General features: G+C 40.0%; 1 protein-coding gene across 1 annotated transcript in view; it reads left to right on the top strand.

Annotated features, from left to right (window-relative positions):
- grin3bb (glutamate receptor, ionotropic, N-methyl-D-aspartate 3Bb) overlaps positions 1-19,491 on the top strand; it is an 83,204-nt gene extending 63,713 nt beyond the window's left edge. Inside the window, exons 3-9 of the mRNA XM_066696327.1 lie at positions 2,456-3,548; positions 5,113-5,258; positions 9,056-9,171; positions 12,771-12,922; positions 16,777-16,941; positions 17,492-17,559; positions 18,189-19,491. Of these exons, the coding sequence (XP_066552424.1) occupies positions 2,456-3,548; positions 5,113-5,258; positions 9,056-9,171; positions 12,771-12,922; positions 16,777-16,941; positions 17,492-17,559; positions 18,189-18,762 (2,314 nt within the window). The 3' untranslated portion in view covers positions 18,763-19,491. The remainder of the gene's footprint in view (positions 1-2,455; positions 3,549-5,112; positions 5,259-9,055; positions 9,172-12,770; positions 12,923-16,776; positions 16,942-17,491; positions 17,560-18,188) is intronic.
- Positions 19,492-21,265: the final 1,774 nt, after the last annotated feature.

Here is a 21,265-nt window from a genome sequence, read left to right as displayed (position 1 = left end):
ATCAATTTCCCTCCTGTTAGTTATAGATGAAACTCACAGTTTGTGAGCAATGTGCGCTGTCAGGTAAGAGGCAGCACTCAGATCTGCTGAAAAATCATCCCTGTGGAAACCAGTGATGAGAAAAGACGGGGGTTACTTTTGCCAGGAATTTAATGACGATGAATGGGAAATACAACTGATATTGAAGAAGCCCTCAGTGCATTAGAGAGATTTTTTAAACCATCTTGAAACATTATTTATGAGAAGCGTGTGTGAAAGATGAACAACACTTTTAGATGAGAGATCGATATTCTTAAAAAGTGGCTGCAAAGCATGAGGCGGAAAAGTCGAAAACGAAAAGTCGTTAAAAACATTAACCATTAAAACAAAAGCAGATATCTGGGCATAGAGTGCTAAAGGAAACTTAATTACAGATGCACATGGACCCCATTTTATATGCAATGCAAGGCTTAAGTTATGTATTTTGACCTTCCGGACAGATTTCTCCCTGAGAAAAAAACATGGATTTCAGACTTCCTTTGCTGATTCCTTCCTTAGCTGATTGACAGAAAGTGTAAGGGGGGCATTAATTAGCATCACACACTCGTATGTGTAAAACTCCAACACACGTTATTAATCTGATTTGGATTCAGATCTTTTCTTTTTCGTTGGACGTTGGATAGATCGGTGAATACCAACCTCAGCAGAAGTAACATAAGTGTGTATAGCAGAAAACTAAATAAGACACCTTCACAGAGAAATCAAAGTATAGATGGTATTACTTTGAAAAAAATCAGATGGTAGCATAGTATCTTTGAAAGTTAAAATGTTATTTGATTGATGGGAACCAAGAGCTCAAATTCTGGTTTAACTGTAGGATCAAGAGAACAAAAGTTAGATGGATTCATTAATGTTTAGAAAAATCCCTATTGTATCTGTTTTGGTTTGCAAGGTTGAACCTTTCTCTCAAAGAGAAGTTTAAGAAATCCTCAAGTGTAAATCCACAGCAAACTAAATGTCAGGTTGAGATGCTAATTTACAATTCCTGTAAACTGTATTTCATAGAATACAATCGAAATGGACATTACACATGAAACACGTCGATACAATCATCAAATGGTGGCTCCTTAAGTACTTGTACATTGGGTAACAATATATAATTGTAACAGATCAAAGTGATTTGTCATAGTGCTAGGTATGTCCTATAGACCGAATGAGATGCAAGTTCAGGGCATCAGCTGTTCCATGTGCATTAAATCCTCTGACTGGTGTGCTAAATGGACTGTAGGGAAAGCAACACCAAAACCAACACCAACAGAAACAAAACAAAACAGGTACAAAAACAGCCACAGTAGGACCAGGGATCAGCGAAACAAATATCTGCTTACTTGTATTCTGTAAACAGCACAGATGTCAGAGGTGAGGAATTCTAGGGAGGAGTAATGGAGCTCTCCTTGAAAGCACTGCACTGTGCTTTGTGAACTCCAGGTCCCCCACATTTGTTCAATACATGTGAGCAGCCAAGATGGGATTTATGAATGAAGGGGGAACTGCAAGCGGATGGTACGCCAGGTCATTTCCTCAACCACTGAACAGACATTTTATCTGAGATGAACAGGGAATATCTCACAAGGAGGATAAATAGGACATAGCTTTTAAGTAATTACACCCTGTTTTCCTATCAAACAGCTGCAGTAACCTTTCAAAGTAATGACACTTCACTCACTCTGCAAGGGTTCCAGCTATATAGGCAAGACGGACAAAATTAATGATATAAAGGCTGAGGCCAAATTACTTTTCTCCTCCTCTTTTTTTAATACAGAGTTCAGTAGTGCTCATGTCACACATATTATTTACAGCTGCAAATATTTTTCATCCTTTTAAAATGTGGGCCTTAACAAAACTGAGGAGGATTTGCATTTCAGCATGTGACCTATGCAACACAGAGGTTCCAGATTAGCTCTCAAGCAGGGGGTAAATTTATTGATGGTGACAGCTTTGTGATTAAACATACTCCCTTATGAAGCCAGCGCTCCTACTTAATACAGTGTGGGGAGTTTTTCATAATCATGTTATTCATGTATGAGCTCTTTGTTTGACTTGAATACGAACCAAAACAGAACATGTTTCACCCAGAGAATTTAATAAAAGAAAAATATTATTTTCTGTCGTTTTTTTGTTTTGATGTGCTCCTAATCTGCTTTGAACTTTACCAGTGACTGTTGCTGAGACACGGAGCACTGAAAAAGCAGGAAAAATTCCCAGGCGAATTTCACGTGTCATCCCATTTATGCCTAATGAACTCTGACTTCTGAAATCTGGCAATTTGACCAGCCTCGGAGGTCCTTCCACTTCTAATTCTGAGCCAATGTAAATCTGAGGTTCTATTGTTAATAACTTCTCAGAAGCAGTTTATTAGTTAAGAAGTGTGAATGGAAGGCTACCCAATATTAACAGTTTGACCTTTTTCTCATAGGTTCCTGAGTAACACTTCCTTCACTGGGCTGACGGGTCCTGTTAAGGTGTTCCACAACTCCTCGCTGGTCGTCCCCTCTCAACGCTTCCATGTGTGGAGCCTGCGGCGAGACGCCCTCGGACAGCCCACCTGGGTGACGGTGGGGAGCTGGCATTTGGGGCGTCTAGAGGTAGAGGAGCAGGGTCTTTGGCAGGCACAGGCTCCACGCCGCCGATCAGAGGGTCAGGGAGGGCGGAGAGGCGGGCGTTGGGATGGGGGCCTTCTGAGCGAGGGGAGCCGACTGCGGGTGGTGACCCTGGTAGAGCACCCCTTTGTTTTCACCCGGGAGGTGGACGAAGACGGGAGCTGCCCGGCTGGCCAATTCTGCTTGGATCCCCGCATCAATGACTCTGACACCCTAGACCATCTCTTCCGGGAACTCGACCATGGAAACAGCACATTCCTGCCGCCCGATTTCCGCAAGTGCTGCTATGGCTACTGCATCGACCTGCTTGAGAAGCTGGCCGAGGACCTACGCTTTGAGTTCGACCTCTACATCGTGGGCGATGGCAAGTATGGGGCCTGTAAGAACAACCGTTGGACGGGGTTGGTGGGCGACCTCTTGAGTGGCGCAGCGGACATGGCGGTCACCAGCTTCAGCATCAACTCAGCCCGCAGCAAGGTCATGGACTTCACCAGCCCCTTCTTTTCCACCAGCCTGGGAATCCTGGTGAGGAGCAAGGACACAGCTGCCCCCATTGGGGCCTTCATGTGGCCTCTCCACTGGTCCATGTGGGTGGGCATCTTTGTCTCGCTACACATCACAGCACTTTTCCTCACCCTCTACGAGTGGAAGAGCCCCTTTGGGATGACCCCTCATGGCCGAAACCGCATGAAAGTCTTTTCATACTCATCGGCTCTTAACCTCTGCTATGCCATCCTCTTTGGACGCACCGTCTCCAGCAAGACACCCAAGTGCTGGACAGGCCGCTTCCTCATGAACCTTTGGGCCATCTTCTGCCTGCTGGTGCTCTCCAGCTACACCGCCAATCTGGCTGCTGTCATGGTGGGCGAAAAGACTTTTGAGGAGCTCTCGGGCATCCATGACACCAAGGTAATATGATTTTGCCATCCTGAATTCTGCTTAAACTTTCCATAAACATACAATCTCCTGGAATGATTGAATCTCCTAGTACAGTGTCTGTTACCTTCTATAAAGTTGTCAAAATACATTTGTGCACACACCCTACAACTGCATATCAGATTCTGGTTCTCTTGATTCAAAATTGTCTTGGTTGTTAGTCTTCATTTGAACATGCTCAAACATAAATTGTATGAAAAGATTGGAAGTGTGCTTGTTGTTGTAGGGAGGACTGAAGCATTAGATTGCACTGCAATGTCCTTTATGGAAACCTAATCACAAAAGGCTATGGACTAATCCAGATTTGAATTGGTGATGTCTGGATTTCAGGGCCAAACCTAACCTAAAGCCTTCACATCAGCTTTTGGATTTGAATTTGGCTAGTTGGTTCCTATTACCGATTACTATGGAGAACTTGGCGATACATTTATGTTCTGTGGGAGACCAAACCCTGTTTCTTCTCAACCTGTGCTGAATTTGACTCATAATCTGCAGCATATGAATAGTTCAACAGCATAATTTGTATTTATATATTAAGTAAGTCTATTTTTAAGTGCTTTTCTGAACTACTTTATGAAAGTTTTCTTTATTTCCCTGTGCATACTGTGTTCTAAATCCCCCGAAACCAAAGTTTGTAGCGAGAGTGAAGAAGAAACAAAACTCACTCAGTGAGTAGGTGTGTATTACCTCATGCCTGCATTCTCATTTTAGATACTTCAAGAATTTGGTTGAATATGTAGGTTTATCTTTAATTCTTTTATGATTATTCTAATTCCCAAATATGAAAAAGAGAACCATAGATTATTTTGAGTCACATCTGTTCTAAGCTCCAAAATGAGTCATTTTATATTAAAATGTATTTTATGACTGTGGATTACTTTTAATTACTTACAGCTTTGGGGAAGGGGGGTGGGGGGTGAGAAAATGTAGGCAAGACTAGGCAGTTTAGCTCACTTTTAATTAATAGCAGAGTGAAATTATCTACATTTTAAAATGTTAATATGCAACCAGATTGTGTTTCATTGTTCAGCCACCAACTGTTTTTTTCATAAAGAATTAACCTGTCAATTAAATGTATAATTTATATATTTTTATTTGAATCTTATAGCCTAATCCTGGTCATTTGAGAACAATTATTTTATTTCCCTCTGTGCCAACTGAACAAAATCTTTGTTGAATAACAGAACCCCATATTGTTTTCTGAAATTACCCTCGTTCCTATTAATGGTCTTATTTCAAAATATTTTAAGAGTGTGAAATTGTGATTTAGAGTCTGTAGTGTATTACACCCAATAATCTTTTCGGAATCCGAATCTGAAAGACAGCCTTGTGTAGCAGAACAAAATAAATCAATCAATTTCAAAAATAAAATAAAATAACAGGGTGATCTTCTATGATGAATATCTCCAATTTTGGAGGGGATCTTTTTGTGCTTCAATAACCTCATTCCTTCTTCTACTGGAGTAACTCTCAAGAGAAACTGTGTCTCTGTGCAGCTTCAAGGAGATACTGTTATCTCTGTTTCTTACTCTTCCAGCTCCACCACCCCTCCCATGGCTTCCGCTTTGGCACAGTTCGGGAGAGCAGTGCAGAAGACTACATGAAAAAGAGTTTCCCGGAGATGCATGAGTACATGAGACGCTATAATGAACCCACCACTCCTGAAGGTGTAGCCACACTCAAGTAAGAGTCCAGGGGGCAGGAGCAAATTGACCCTTCAGTGTTCTTTAGCTAGGGGTATTTGCAGAGTATGTTAAAGTACTGAAGTCAGTGCAAGTTTAAATAAGGGCCTTATAGTGAAGGATCTACATCTTCAAGTAGAGTGTCAGGAAATGGAAGTCAGGTAGGGTCTGTATTATTTCTGGTTATTTTGTCTATACAATGATAAAAGTAATAGCCAAGGCAACAATTAAATAATCTTTCTTACACACTAAAGTTCCCAGCATGAGTGACTAGAATTTTCGGGGTTAGTGAGTACTTCACAATCAATTCCCATCAATGATTTAGTTCTCTGCTAGCCTCCAGACATGCTCAGAGATATAGTAGCATCTGGGAAAGTACTGTACATTCCCAGCTCTATCCATAACCCAGAACTCAGTGTGGATTTAAAATGTTTCCATGATTTTAAATTATTTATATTCATTCAAAGACAAAACGACAGACTGAAAAATAAGATAATAAAAAGTTGCATTGAAGCTGTTAAGAGTGATATGTACTCCTCAAAAGTATTTTGAATTCATTAGGGGTGTAATAAATGCTTAATGTGCCTTAATGTTTAAGTGGAGGTGAACTTGGGAGCACCAGATTGTTTTTCAGTTGTGGTCTGGGCATGTTTAAACCGACACCTGACCTGAAAGACTTGTAAAGCTATCAAACAACTTCAGATCTTCCGTTTTTCATTCTATCTTACAGCTGTGAGAGAAACCTTACCAAAAAAGAGCTAAATGCAAAAATAAATAGAAAATTGAACCTTGGGTAATGATGGGTTTACTGGCATTTGTAATGAGCCGATTTAAAACAAAAAACATACAGTGCTTTTACAGAGTGGACTCAAAGTGGTTACAAATGCTTTTTTTATTAATAAGTAATAAATATGATTGTTTCTCAGCAGAATGAAATAAAACAGTAATAAACAATGTGTAATGATGCACAAGTACTCTGTTTCATGCATTCTTAGTTCCACATTTTGCTACATTCAGCCAAGAGTATGAAATTGGCTGCTTCCAGTTAATTTTGCTCCTCAGTTGAAGAAAAGAGAATAAGATTTTTTTAATATTCTGCATTTGATCATGCAAAAACAGACAGTTTTCAGCCAGAGTCAATAGAATATATGTCAAGGTGTAATTGGTAATAATGGCCGGTACTAAAGTAAGGTAGGGTTGATTGGTGAACATTAGAGTGTTGAAATGCAGGAGCTAAAGAAAAATAAATAAATACATACATGAAACGTCTGAAAAGCTTTGTAAATAGAACTAAGTGTTTCTGTCAGGTTTTTGTACAGCTTCAGTGGTAATAAATGTTCCCTCATTTTATGTGATGAATTTTCTTCATTTTGGGTTTCTGACCGTTTGAAGCTCCTAGTGTTTTGGAATTCTCTTTTATTTATTCTGGACAAGACACCAAAGTGTGTGACCAATATAACAAGTCAGAAATAACTTGCAATATGACAAGACAGCTGCAGGCAGTGAACTCTCCTCTCCTCTGTGTACTCCTGAAGGCCATGACTTCATTCCAAAGATCAAAATGTAGCACTGTGCGGACACATTCTTGAATTTATTTATTTATTTATTGCATTTTATCTTTTTGCATTTTATCTCTCAAAGGATCATGCTTCATACCTCCATTGTGGGTATTTTAAAGTCTAACTTATGGAAACTAAAAGCTCCTATGAATAAAAATATTTTTTTCTGGGTGTTTATCAGTTCTGTATGACATATTTAACATTGTGTGAGATTGCATTAGATTTATAATACTTTATTCTGTTATTATTTTTTTATTTTATTATTTTTGTCATTTAGCTGACGCTCTTATCCAGGGCGACTTACATTTGTACCCATTTATACAGCTGGGCATTGTACTGGAGCAATCTAAGTGAAGTACCTTGCTCAAGGGTACAACAGCACTGCCCCACCCGGTCATGAGTCCAGAGCCCTAATCACTACTCCACAGTGCTGCTGTTATACCATTCTGTAGGTATAAACATGATTCTCAACCACACTATAAACCTAGACAAGACTCTTAAAGCAACACCCTGAAGCTTTAAAACAATATCTGGGTGTTTTGTATTATGTGTTATAGTGCTTTTTATCCTTAATGTGATTGTAAGCGGATAGAGATTACATTTATAACACTGTATTGTGTTTGGCATGTGTGTGTTGCTTGGTACACTCAACCCATTTGACAAAGAGCTATCACCACAAAATAACCCATTGTGATTGCTTGTAATGATATTTATGTGCAGAATTAGATGACAACTATCTTAGCACTATGGCCTCAGGCATGCGTAACACCTTCCCCTAGCCCAGGGATGGTGAACCTGTGGCACGCAGAGCATATAGTTTGGCACACCAAGTGAGCGACTATCTGCGTTTTTTTTTTTGTCAGCCCGCCCCTCGATGAAAAATATGTTAATGTTATGACTGTTTATGCTGCGGTGCAGCACTCTGGGAGCAGGAGGAAGATGACAAAAACTAAGTCTGTCCTGTTGTGATTAAATGTGGTCAGCAATTGTGGTCTGTTGAACACGCAGGGGGAAAGCATTTTGTTTACCGTTATCTCCTGTATCAAATGGAAATGGCCACAATCATTCATATTTAAATCTCTGACAATTTAAAAAAATAAAGTTGGCAAAAGAAAGATGTAAATTCTCAAAAATAAATAAATAATGCCTTTGATTTGTAGAAAACATTTGTGCACACTCATACTCACTGTAGATTGATACCACTGCAGAATGTATATTAATCTACCAGTTTTAGTTATTTCACAAAATGTAAAAGCAGTAGATATTAAGTAAATATACATTGAAAAAGGTGCATTTGTAATGATTGAGTGCAAGTGCAAACAAAACACGAAACAATATGGATTCATGCACTTTACTGCACTGTAGCAATACTGCAACATTGAAATGATGAATTCATTGTATGTTGCACTTATTTATTCTTTAATGGTGTGACATGCTTTGGCTTGGTGTTCCACTATATACAATTAAGATTGTATGATTTGATTTAATTTGAATTAGGATTAAAGATTCTCATTGTCCAAAATCAAAAGGGACATATTCCAAAAATGATCGAGCTAGTGAAGAGCTATTACTATTGCTTTTTTATATTTGTAAATTGTCAATCTGTGAGCAAAAATGGAACCTGCATATTTATATTTTGGGGGGGGAAGAATATGTGCCTCACTTCATTCAGCTTCATATTCTGCAGTATAAGTCCCATTAGCAGACTAGAGCTGCACTTGCTCTCCAGACTACAGAGGTATAAGGAGGGTTCAAGGTGGGGGGAGGTTGGCAGTGGATGGAGGTGGGTGGGATGGTTCTGTCCATAGTTTTTATATTTTTCTGTATTGCGGTTTGTTTTGTTGGCATGTTTGCTTAATAACTTCAATACAACAAGAAATCTACATAAATATTTGTTTAAAAAAAATGCAATATAGCCCCTGTATATAAACTTTTATATCCCTAATTTATCATTGGCACCCTTTGGCATTAGCAAAGTATACAAACCAGACTTTGGGCACTCCATTCAAAAAAGGCCCTTTCCTGCTTTCTGTGTTGCTGAAACGGTGTGGTACGATTACAGACATCAGCAAGAACAAGGAGGGTGGTAAAACAGAATTCAGCAGTTTAGACAACCCCAATAGGTGTATGTAGTAGAAGGTACGCCATTGAACAAACAGATAATGGGAATGAAAAGCACTGACAGGACAGAGCAGCTACTGTGCTCCATGTTTAACTCCTCTCCCCCTGTGTGTTGAAGGACAGATCCTCCTCAGCTAGATGCTTTCATCATGGACAAGGCCCTGCTGGACTATGAGGTGTCCATCGACGCAGACTGCAAGCTTCTGACTGTGGGGAAGCCCTTTGCCATTGAAGGTCAGAGGCATCATTATTCACTTGCCCACTGTGAACACATTACAGCCTACAGTGCAATGTGATACAGTAATCTGTGACAATTATGACAGTCTTTGATTCATCCTTATTATTTCTAGTTGTGGATTCTCCTGTGACTGTAAAGTATGATTTGTGCCAGGGGTGTTTTCTTCTGTACACCGGGTATGAGATTTAGATTTTTGTACCTGAAGTTTGGGATTTCTTAATTTCCATAAGTCTGTTATGGTGTCGTTTATCCCCTACACTCTGCACAAGAACACACCGTTTTTGTGTTTTTGAGATTTGGGTCGAACAGATTGGTGGTTAGCACAGCTGTACAGAGTGACGGTGGTTTGAATGAAGCTTCTGACTGCATATGCAACATTTTCGGGGAAGTGGCATTCATTGCAGACTTTGCTGTACAAACCTAAATCGCCTTTATCTACATCCTCCTGTTAATACCCATTTTTCTTCCATGAATCAGCCTGGTAAACACATATTGTTTCAAAGCTGGTCTTTAGCCGATCGTCACACCTTCTTAAAATCAAAACCTGTACAGTGTGTCATGACAAACAAGCTTCAGCTCAGCATCAATGGCTTAGTATCAGACTTTCAGACGACCACCCTTTAGGTCTTGGACAACACAACACAATGCAGTACAATATAGCACAATACAATCCTAGCCCAGTCCTTCTAAGCTGTTAGGCAGCTCTTGAGTTAAGCCAGCTTGAATGAAAAACACTCCCAAAGCTTGGAAGCATGGCTAACATCCTTGATGTGAAGCAGATTTCGTACCTTGAATGATCTTTGGGTATGACCAGGAACATAATCTATGAATTCCATAAAGGCACATTGTTTCATTCACAGTACATGCCTCAGAATACATTGAATGAAGTTAAGTTTCACAAATATGCTTTATAACCACAAGAACCTTCCAATTCAGGTATAGACCTCTCTGATGTATAGGGTGTTGCTATTAAATTCCATCTTGCAGGCAGTGCACCGTTGTCCAGAATGACACAATATTTACTAGCCCGTCATGGTGCCCTTCCAACAAAAACAACAACAACAACATCTAAACTGAAAACGACCTCTGGTTCAATCCATTACCAGTAGAAGTTTGTCTCATTAGTTTTTATAATATAGTTTACCTTCACAAAAGGAACCAGTGAAGTCTGACATAGTGCAGTGACTCAGATTTTTTTCTTTTTCTTCCATTTGCTATTTTCTTCCTTGACAGAAGGAAAAGAAAAAAAGAAAACCCAACAACAACAGTTGAGCTGGAGGAACGTACGTGACGGTTGGAGAAAATTCCTCTAAAAAAAAAAAGCCTGGGCCCATAACATCAGTCTTCTGTAGGCTGGTGCTCAATTTCATCGTGTGACCTCTAGTCATGCTTTCAGTGTAAAACAGTAATTGGAGTTTGCTTCAATTAGACCTCTCCTAACTCATCTTCTCTCTTTGCTAATTGAGTTTCAGACTGTCAGGCTGTATTCATCCCTCTTACCTTCCTGCCTTTTAGGATGCCTCACTGCCTTCACCCCCCCTGACTCCCTCGCCTCTAAATGCAATCACTGCCATTTGTTGTACATTGAAACTGCACAGTATCAGCTTGTTGTAATTAGTTACAATAAAGGAGTTCAAATCTTTTGTAGTCATATAAAAACCACGGCGCAATAACTCGCCTTGACATAGGTGTGCAAGCCTCAGAATATCAAAGGAAATGGAACTACATTCATTTTAGGCTTCCAAGCTTGAAGCACGGTTTTTATTATTTAATTTTTTTCTGCCGTCTGAAACGTTCCTCTAATACGCTCGTACATGCATGGAAACTCACAAAACCTGCCAGTGTTGTAGAGGCCTATGATACGTTCAATCCCAGTGAAAACTACATGTGCTAGTCACAGGGTGCTGCCGCCATATTGCGTTTTGCAGCAAAGCTTCGATGTGCTACAAAAATCTTCTCCAAATCCACTTTGTATTTGTTAATATTTAAATAAATGCTTAATTTATTCTCCATTTAGTTTTTGTTAGGGTTACACTGAGTGCTTTCCAATGCTCTCATAAATGTTTAAATGCAATTTAATTGGTGAATAGCTTTGAGGATTCTGCAGGTTTTAGGATTTGACTACATTTTGTTCATAATAAAATAAAAAACATAAAAGTACATGACTGGTGAGTTAAAATTCCACATGCTACAACAGCCTTTTCTCACTGCCAGTGCAGGTATATTTCCACTGTTATGGCCTGGGGACATTCCCTGATGTAGTTTTATGGTGTGTCGGACTGGTTAAATAAACTCCATTAAGAATAAAACAATGTGGAAATTGCTTTATCTCCATACAAGTTCCCAAGCTCACATTCATTCTTGGACGAGTATGAGTTGAAAACTATTTCAGGAAATGAATGTGTCAAAATGGATGTATGTCTACTGTTCTATTCAGGAGCTGATAGGTTTCCTCTGAGACCAGGAGCTTATTAAGCGAAGTGTGGAACATTGCAATGCAAGAATGAAAGCTGTGTTTGATTGGAAATAGAATGGGTGCTTGGTGCTTTTTTATTTTTTTGGCACATGCTTTATTGGGTATTTAAAACTTAATTGGTACATGCTTTGGTCTGATGAATGGAAATCACCACACCCCCACCACCCCCACATAAAACAAAAAGAGAGGAAACACAGTTAGCCGTTTTCTATTAATCAGGATTGCAGTCCATCATTTGGTCTGGAGGTGTTTCTGTTTTGCAGCAGTAAAAAACAATCCCTACATGCTCCTCTGCTCCTCTCCACAGCCTGCTGTGCCAATCTGTCAAACTCTCTGACTCTGGTTATGATTGACAAATAGTTGTTGGGGTGGGGGCAGGGGAACCATGTCTGTGTCAGCATTTTGATTGAGTAAGGTTTATTCTTGTTGTCCTGAAGGACCAATCCTCCTAAAATGATATCACCTGTCAACAGTTATTAAATCTGTCTGGAAACCCGTTGTTATGTAATAAAAGATGTCCGTAACACTTTTCTTTTTCTTATTTTTAATTTGCATATATTCAGATAAGGTGCTGTAAGTCATTTATATTCTATCCATACACTTATAAGAAAATCTGGTCACACTTTACAATGAGGTCCGTTATTCCTCATGAATTAATATCTGAATTACAGTGCCTTATTGTAAAGTGTTACTGATTGTTTCATGTTCTCCAGTAATAGCACATAGGACACTCCTTTTAAAATGTCATAATCATTCTAAAAGAAATTAAGAGTGGAGCTCCAGAATAATTCAGATTGGTCTACTTATATTTTTGTTGCTTTAAAAAAATATTAAAACAACTCACAACTGCGTTTAATCTCTGTCTGAATTTCAAAACTGAGCAGTAACCTCAGACTTATTACAATGTTAAATACAAACACCATCCCTTCTTCTAACCAGTCTACTGTACCCTGAAGGCAAATGGCAATAGTCATGTTCAACATACATTTCTGGTAATGCCGAGAACTCAGTCCTCAGGGCAGGTGAGTGTCTGGGTCATTGCGCAGTTGTGCACCAGCAAGGGGTATCTCTTAAACACCTCCTCTCTCTCTCCCTCCCTCCACGCACCCTTCCCCCCAGGCTATGGGATCGGGCTGCCCCAGAACTCGCCGCTCACCTCCAATGTGTCAGAATTCATCAGCCGCTACAAGTCGGATGGCTTTATGGACATGCTGCATGACAAGTGGTACAAGGTGGTCCCCTGCGGGAAGAGGGTCTTTGCGGTAACAGAGGTGAGCTGACGCAGAGCAAGGAGAGTCACCCTTCTCTTAAGTAGGATATTGATGAACACAAGCAGGGGCCGACTAGCTAATGGCAGCAGTTTTCAAGTCTAGGAACCAAGTGCAGGTTCCCAGTACTCCCAGTGTGAATCTTCAGGCAAACCTTCCCAAATCAATCCAAGTTTAAATTCCAGTATGTTTGACACCATTATCCCTAGATTATTAATATTATTTATTTGTTTTATTGGATAACGATGTAGTTACGTATTTGTTGCTTTAGAAAATGCCCCATAGATTTAGTTCTGTGGCTGGGTGAGGTCCTGAGATCGCTTAGTTACTAGAAAATAAAAGAGAAAGGTGGGCTGAATGTGCCCCAGGCTTTTCATTAAAATAATTGTTGGTAAGGTTGCAAAATGTTGGTTTGAGATATACAAAGGTGAAGACACACGTGAGATATACAGAGGGGAACAGACTGCATGACTTAGCCTAACCTAGACTGAAACACAAGGACTAGGGAAGATCGTGACTATATTTCTGGGACTGAAGTCCAGGGAAATGAGCCAGACCTCTGGGAAGCACGAAGGGTAGACCAGTGGCTACAACTAGGGGTTTTCAAGCGGGTTAGTGCAACCTCACTTCAGCCAATTCGGGAGTCAAGGTCTCCTATTGTTTAAATACAGGCCAGCATCATGAATTGTTTTACAATGGGCTGACTGAAACCGGCTGCAGTTATTATCATCCTAATACGGGGATGGATAAAATATCCTCTCTGGTGAACAGAATGCCCACATTTGCTCTGAATTGAACCCTATTTTTCTTGGGTTTAGGGCATGATTCAGAACGAGTAGAATAATGTGCTCTGTTTGTGTTGCCTTTATTTACATAATGGACTTAAATGAATGGACTTCCCTAGATGAAGCAATACATCAACAAACCACACTTCCTTTCAAAAACATATTTCAAATGTGCCCTGATTCCAATATTGCTTTTTTCTTTCCCCTTTCGATAATTTGTGCTGAAAAGGGACTACTGTGAGACATATAGGCAAATCTGAATTAGTGTCTAGTCAATTTGATGTGGGCACCATACATGAACCAAATGGTGTGTGGGTAATTAATTGGTGTCTTAATCTATTCAAACAATGTTATTTCTGCTCTGCTGCTCCAACAGGTCTGTCTCTAAGGAGCCACCTGCCAACAAGACTGAAAAGAACAAGACTGTGTCAGCTATCTTAAACAAAAAGTTGCAAATGCCTGACATGGTTTTAAACTGAAAGGGCACTTCTGATGGTTTAACTTTGATTTATGAATGTGGGGAAGGCGTTCTCAGGATAGTACAGTAACCATAGGGGACCAATCAGAAGAATAACCATCTGTTCACATATTTACTCTTCATTCCCTGTGTTCTAATTACAAAATTATTACCTGAAAGTTTTCATAACAACAGAACAACTTGGCATGTTCCTTTACACAACTGGTCCAAAGTGGTGTAATGGTGTGTGACTCATTTATACAGAGAAGATTCACAGAGCATCAGGGGGAAAATGTTATTTTAAGATTCATTTTCCTCAGCCTCCGGAAAGGGAACAAAGTCATATTTAACAGAGGGTCCTTTCTTTTTCTTTTTCTTCTTTACTTTGCACACGTTTAAGCTGGAAGAAATATGACGTGCATTTAGTTATTGATCAAATCTTGTAATACATCTGATAATGCTATCTCATTTATAAAGTGCCTTCTATGACCATGTTTCTAAGCTCACTGCAGATTTTGGGGGAGGAACAGTATGTTGAAAAATGCAGAGTGTATTTACATTTTGAAACATTTTCTAAACAGTGCCAAGACAATGCCACCTTTTGGAAATTGATTCAACACAAAACACAAATACATTTAACAAAGTACAAACTTCAAAGGGAGAAGAGTGAGCCATAATGCTTTAAAATTATGCTACCTAGAAAATATATTTTAAGGACTGGACATAATCTAAATGCTATAAAAACTTGTTTTTCTCTTTCTTTTTCTTTCTTATTTTCCTTTTTCTCTTTCTTTCTCTCTACCTATTTTTTTATTAAGTTGGCAGGAAACTATATTAGAGGTTGTGTGAAAAGTAGCAGTGAAATTAGTGAATGTTGTTCCATATTACACAGCCACCACACACAGTCAGTCACAGAGTTGGCACGCTTTCTGTCTGCTGTCTTGGCTGTTACCCAGGATTAAATGGCAGGGAGAGTTTAGGTTAAGATTGAGGGTGGGCATGCTGGGGAAGCTCTCTCTCTTAGAGTGGGCTGGCGCTGTGCCCGAATGTACCCGCTGACATTGTGTTTTGGTATTCAGGAACATGAAACAAGTGCTTTGTGTCAGCAGCACTTGGCTGTCTGTTCTTTCCTGACTCACCTATTGAAGTGAGTGTGTTCCCATTAAGACATCTTATAAATCATACATCAGATCAAAACAATTTCCTACTCAGCTACCTTTGTGAAAATCCCTTTACAACTTACGCTGTGTGTTAACGTCATCCTGCAGCTACTACTATTCAACATGAGTATGTCTCTAAAAATCGATTAGATTCAGCACCAAATGGGGGAAGAATTACAGTATGGTATGCTCAGATAACAAACAGGTAGTTAAAAGGAAGTATCATGGGGAGTATCAAGTAGTGCATTGCTAATGATAATAGAGCAGAGAGACTGATCGGATTGGTCATCTGGATAGGTGAGTTTCCAGCAGCCACTTTTTACATATTTTATATTACATATTTTAAGGTGACGCAAACTGCATTTAAACACATAGGAAAGTCAGAGGCTTCATATGCCATACCAGAGCACAAATCTGTGGGCTCTCTACTGAAAGTTGTGTTTAAAAAATAAAATAAAAATAAAAAAGCTGGGTGCTTTCAGTAGAGTTGAACGGGGCGTGATCTGCCGAGCAATCTTCAATTTTCAATTAACAGCAGCAGCCTATTTAATTCCAATTAATTCTAGTCAGCAATATTCATTTTCCTTATCCGTAGCGTCCACTCCTGGGAATGGAGGAATCCTCCTGTTTATGATTATTATTATTATTCCCGTGAAGAGGAGTGCTTCAGCAAATAACTGTAAACAAGATCACACTGTCCTCTAAAGGAAGAGTTCAGTTACATGACAAAAATAAATACCTTAAATCCCAGTACCTGTATACCACAGAAATCCCAGCTTAAAAACACTACCTTTGAAACAGAGCAGGTTTATAATGTGTATGACCTTCATCTGAAGTTCCCCTTTTCTTAATTCCTGATTGCTCTAATTGCCTTCAAAGCTGTAAACTGACGATACGTCTTCTCCATTTCTAAATCAGATCCTGGAGTTCATTAGTTCCATTCTTTGAACAACCCAAAAAAGAGTTGGTGTGCATTTCACTAGCAGTGTTACTAAGGGTGTATCTTTAGCCCAAAGACATTCCCCTCACAATAAGTTGATAAACCAATCAATTAAACAATGATGAAAACTAAGGATCAACAAATGATAAAGCAGTACATGGAATAAAGAGTGATTACTGAAAAAGAAAGCATGCATTTCCTTTTTGCAGTAGTGCACATCTTTGGTCTTAAATAGCTTCAGTGTCCTCAGGTTGTCATTTCACTCTGGCTCATAACCAGCTAATTCAGCTATTATTGGCCTAGCTGGACCAATTAACCTGTAATAAGTTGCTGATGATCTGGAGAGACCTATTAAATAAACCTACTGGAGCAGACCCGTTGCCATTTAGTATGGTGCACAAGTGGTTGGCAGTTCCTACTGCGTGGTGCAGGGTTGTGCACGTCTGCCTGCTTGGATGTGGGAGCGTGTCTGCGTGTCTGTATGGTCACAGTGTTCCTCTCTTTCCCTTGCGCAGACTCTGCAGATGGGGATTCGTCATTTCTCCGGGCTGTTTGTGTTGCTCAGCGTGGGGGTGGCAGGGGCCCTGCTCACGCTGGTCGGGGAGCATGCCTTCTACCGCCTCATCCTGCCCCACATCCGCCGGAGACAGAAGTTCAAGTACTGGCTGCACACCAGCCAGGTGAGCTCATGACTGGATTAAGAAACATATATATCTCGACTCTACATCCTATCCTTACCCTAACTTTAAGCTCATCACTTCCCTAACCAAAGCCTACCCAGTACTTGAATTCAAATCCAATACCTTAACCTTTCTATTGATCACATCCCCTAACCCAGTGTTCCAGATTATATAGGTCAAAAAGTGGTTCTCAAAGACCCAAGAAGTGACCCATCAGCACAGTACGGTGCAGTGAACTTGAATGTTTCTCTCCAGTACTGGGGTACTGTCTTGCTTTCCCTGCTCTAAATGGGAGAAAGAGTGCCACCTGGAGTTTAATCCAAATAAAACCATGACAGCTAGTTCCCGACTTCCACCTAAGCTCTCTAGCATCAAAGCACTGACTAGGATCCCCATGGCTTAGCATATCAGGGTCTAAACAAGCAGGATTACTGGAAATGGGAGAAACAAGTACAATTTTGGAGTATGTAAATAAAAAATAGATATTTTCAAGGTCCTTAATTTCACATCTTAGTTACCTTTTTCTTGGATTGTTCCTTTTATTCCACAGAAAATCCACCGGGCCCTGAATATGACCTATGAGGACGTGAAGAGGCAAAGGGCAAATGCAGAGAAAAGGTACAGCTAGTGTCTGTCAATGGCAATTACATACTCTTACGTAGTCCCATACTTTGGGGTGGCAGTTTCAACTCAAAGCCATAGTGTAGGCACACATTTTTTACCCATTTTCAATATCCATATATGCAATGCTTTATGGCTTTTTATTAGGGGGGCAATTACCATAAAATACATGGAATAAAATGTCTAAAAGTGAAATATTACGTATTTCACATATTTTATTCTATTCCTATTTGTATATGTACTATCAGTGCATAAGTTGATTGTGGTTATATCTTACACGGTATATTGAACTGGTCCATTGTATACATTTCATGGCACAGAGAAGAGCACTGGCGTCATCTTGTGGTTGAAAATTGAACTATATTTCAATTTTCAGTTTGACAAACTTTTTGCAAACAGCAGAGGTCTCCAACCCTGGTTCTGGAGGGCTAGGTGATCTTCTGGGTTTTCATTCCAAACAAGTTTTCAATTAAATGATTTTAACCCATCAAGGGTACAATTAGTCAAGATTTTTAGCCTTTGACGAAAGACACCTACACAACCATACAGATTAGGGCTCTCCAAGACCAGGATTGGGTTCAGTTGCTCAAACTTCTGACATTATCTATTTTCTACCCCGGCTCTAGCTGCAACATTCAGAAACTACTGCCCGCCCATCCACCCCCGGCTGCCCCAGTTGCTGCTACTGCTGCTGCTGTTTCTGCCCCAGCCAAGTGGAACAACGAGCGAGGCGAGGGCACCAAGGAGACCAAGGACAACAAGCGGGTCCATTTCAACCTGGAGACACTCAACACCAGGCGGCTTCTGGCACGAGCCACACCTGAAGGTGGGGGTGGTGGAGGAGGAGCAGGAGGTGGAGGAGTAGGGGTGGGAGGGGCAGGAGGAGGATTGGCAAGGGTCTTGGCACTGCGGGTTTGTGAGAATGGGGGTCCTACCACGCCCACTCCACTCCCCACCTCCTCCTCCACCACGTCTTCCCCTTCCTCTTTAACCCCAGCTGCCAGAGACAGCGAGCTTCAGGAGCTGCAGGAGCGCATCGAGGAGATTCGTGACCAGCTAAGGGCCGCCCTGGCCAGGAGAGCCGAGCTTCAGACCTGTCTGGCCCGAGAGAAGGCATGCCAGGATTCTGCAGCCATCAAGCCCACAGACACAACCACCCCCACCCCCACCGCTGCTAAAGACGTCGCGGAGAACAGGTGATCTTCTCTGCACCACATGGAGGGGTGGGTATGCAGACTGGAAGTGGGCATGCAGACTGGCAATCCCTTATGTGGAAACAACTAGGAGGCCATTTGCAAGGCTGATATCTACAAAGGATGGAAGATCTGATCCAATCTCTTGGGAGACTGATCTCCTTTCACAAGACCAGGATCTGGTTGTTTGCCCATTGGGGCCTGTATATCAGTACTTCCAATTCCTCAAGTTTGAACCTGAGGCAAAACCACTTTTCCCATTTTGGTACAGGCCCATGCCACCTCAAGATCAAGACCAGGCCAATGCAGGAGAGGTTGACAGGTCATGCCAACTGAAAACTCTTGACCTAGCAAAAACAAATACAATCCTGGGTGTTGATAATTGTTTGGAATACATAATTTAAATAAGTGCTGCAGGTTAAACTATTATTTATTTATTTATTTATCCTTTATAATGGGCAACCATGACTATCTGTTGAATTAGATGACTATTTATAGAGCAATGAGATAATTGTATAAGGCAAAACCTGAAAACTTAATGTGGAACAGAATACAAGTACAAAGTACAATAAGGACAAAAAAGGCAATCTTGTCATGACCAGCTCAATTTTGAAAACCCCTTTTTATGGTATTTTCATTTTTTCCTGTGATCTTATTCAATATTGTACTCTAGCCTTGATTTTTCATTTCCTTTAAAAAAAAAATAATAAAAAACAGTCTCCTGTAGTTATCAACACAGATGGATCACAAATCCAGCATTGTTTAAGTGCATTTTAATCCTAGTGGTTTTTGTTGATTGTTTGGTTTTCTTATCAGTAGTTGGCATTAAAAAAAATAACATATACAAGTAGGGTTTCTATGACCTCCCATTCCTGAATGGAGAGTATGGTTTTAGAATCCGAGGCAGACAGAATAGACACATTATTGTATCTGCTTTACCACATTTGATACTGTATGCAGGGTCTTATTCAGAGCAGGGATGACTGATGATTTACGAGTGTCCTCCACATCCCATCACCTTTAGCAATGAGGAAACAGTTGGAAATGAGACTCCCGTTGTGCTGGTGAGATATGATGAGTCTTCTCTTGAGTTCCCAATTCAGTTGATCAGTTCAGTCCCAACAGCATCATTCATCTTCGTATTGCATGACTAATAATCCAGGTACTCCCAGGGACCCTGCTAAGTGCTGAACTTTAAGAGTGGTTTTACACAGCAACATAATGAATGGAATAGGTTGATGACCCTGGGTAATCTGATGAAAGATTCTTTATTTATCTACCTATTTTCAAAGCAGATCACGTACACAAGACACTCAATTTGCATTGTTTGAATACTAGACAACAGAATTGTGCCAAAAGGACTTGTATCCTTCTTTGAAATTGCTTTATTCTATAATGTAAAGTATATATGTATATATATATAAAACATTTCAAATCTTTTCATCTTGCGTTTATATACAGGATTCTTGAATGCTAGTCTTTCTTGTGCCCAGTAGGATCGTGCATCATGTTCAGTTTTACAAAGACGCTCGTTCACTCAGCCCAGGAGTTCACCTTCAGTTTAACAATGCAGGGGTCAGGGGAAGTATAAATACATAGTGACTTTTTTATTGGCAGAAGGTCTAAGGAAACAGTGTTTATTGATGCTTACCCCAATTAAGGGGAAGAATTATGAAAGTAATCTGTGTGACTGACTGAAGAACCAACTACGTTTACTTACAGGAGGTGGAAATGGTCTCATAGTGGAGACAAGGTAAGCCACCCCACTGACATCTCATTTGTCATGCAATCACTGCTTTTTGTGGTGCCAGAGGAATAGAGAGGGATACATGAAAAGATTAATTCTCTTGACAGAATTGAGTCAGTTTAAGAGTAGTCAATACACCTTGTCATTACTACCGGCAGTTCTGCAAACACAAACTGAAATGAAGTATGTGATTTAGTTGAGGTGTAAAGAAAAAAAAAAAGCCAGTTTTCTCCTTTCAATTTTGCTTATGTGAAACAAATGCTGAGCGCTATCGAGTCCTGAGTCAGTCATGACTGGTAACTGACAAAGCAGCAGAGGAAAATAAGGTAAGTTTGAAAGGTGGTCATTGAATTGGACCCCAATAACAAAATCAGTACAAAAAAAAAAAAAAAAAAAAAACGACTCACGCAAAGATTATGTACAAAGACAATGTTTTCTTCTGCAGTTTTTTTTTCTTTTTTCCTTGGTTTTGTTTTTTGCATTACAGTTAAATACATATGAACGAAATCAAAAACTGACAGATTTCGTAAGGGCTTTTACAGTGTCTAAAGAAATCTCTACAATGAACAGCAACCTACAGTCGATCAATTTCCTTGTACATAACAGGCACCAAATAAAATGCGTAGCTTTGACTTTTTTTTTTTTTGCCTTAGTGCTTTCTGATTAGTTAGAGAACAAACTGACACACAACCAGAACAAAAAAAAGCTCTGGAATCAAACAATCATATTGCACAATCCGCACTCATTACATCATTCTTGAACC

Source organism: Amia ocellicauda, chromosome 22 (assembly GCF_036373705.1).
Source record: "Amia ocellicauda isolate fAmiCal2 chromosome 22, fAmiCal2.hap1, whole genome shotgun sequence".
Taxonomy (NCBI): domain Eukaryota; kingdom Metazoa; phylum Chordata; class Actinopteri; order Amiiformes; family Amiidae; genus Amia; species Amia ocellicauda.
Note: the sequence above shows the minus strand (reverse complement) of the source record. Positions and strands in the feature narration are given on the sequence as shown.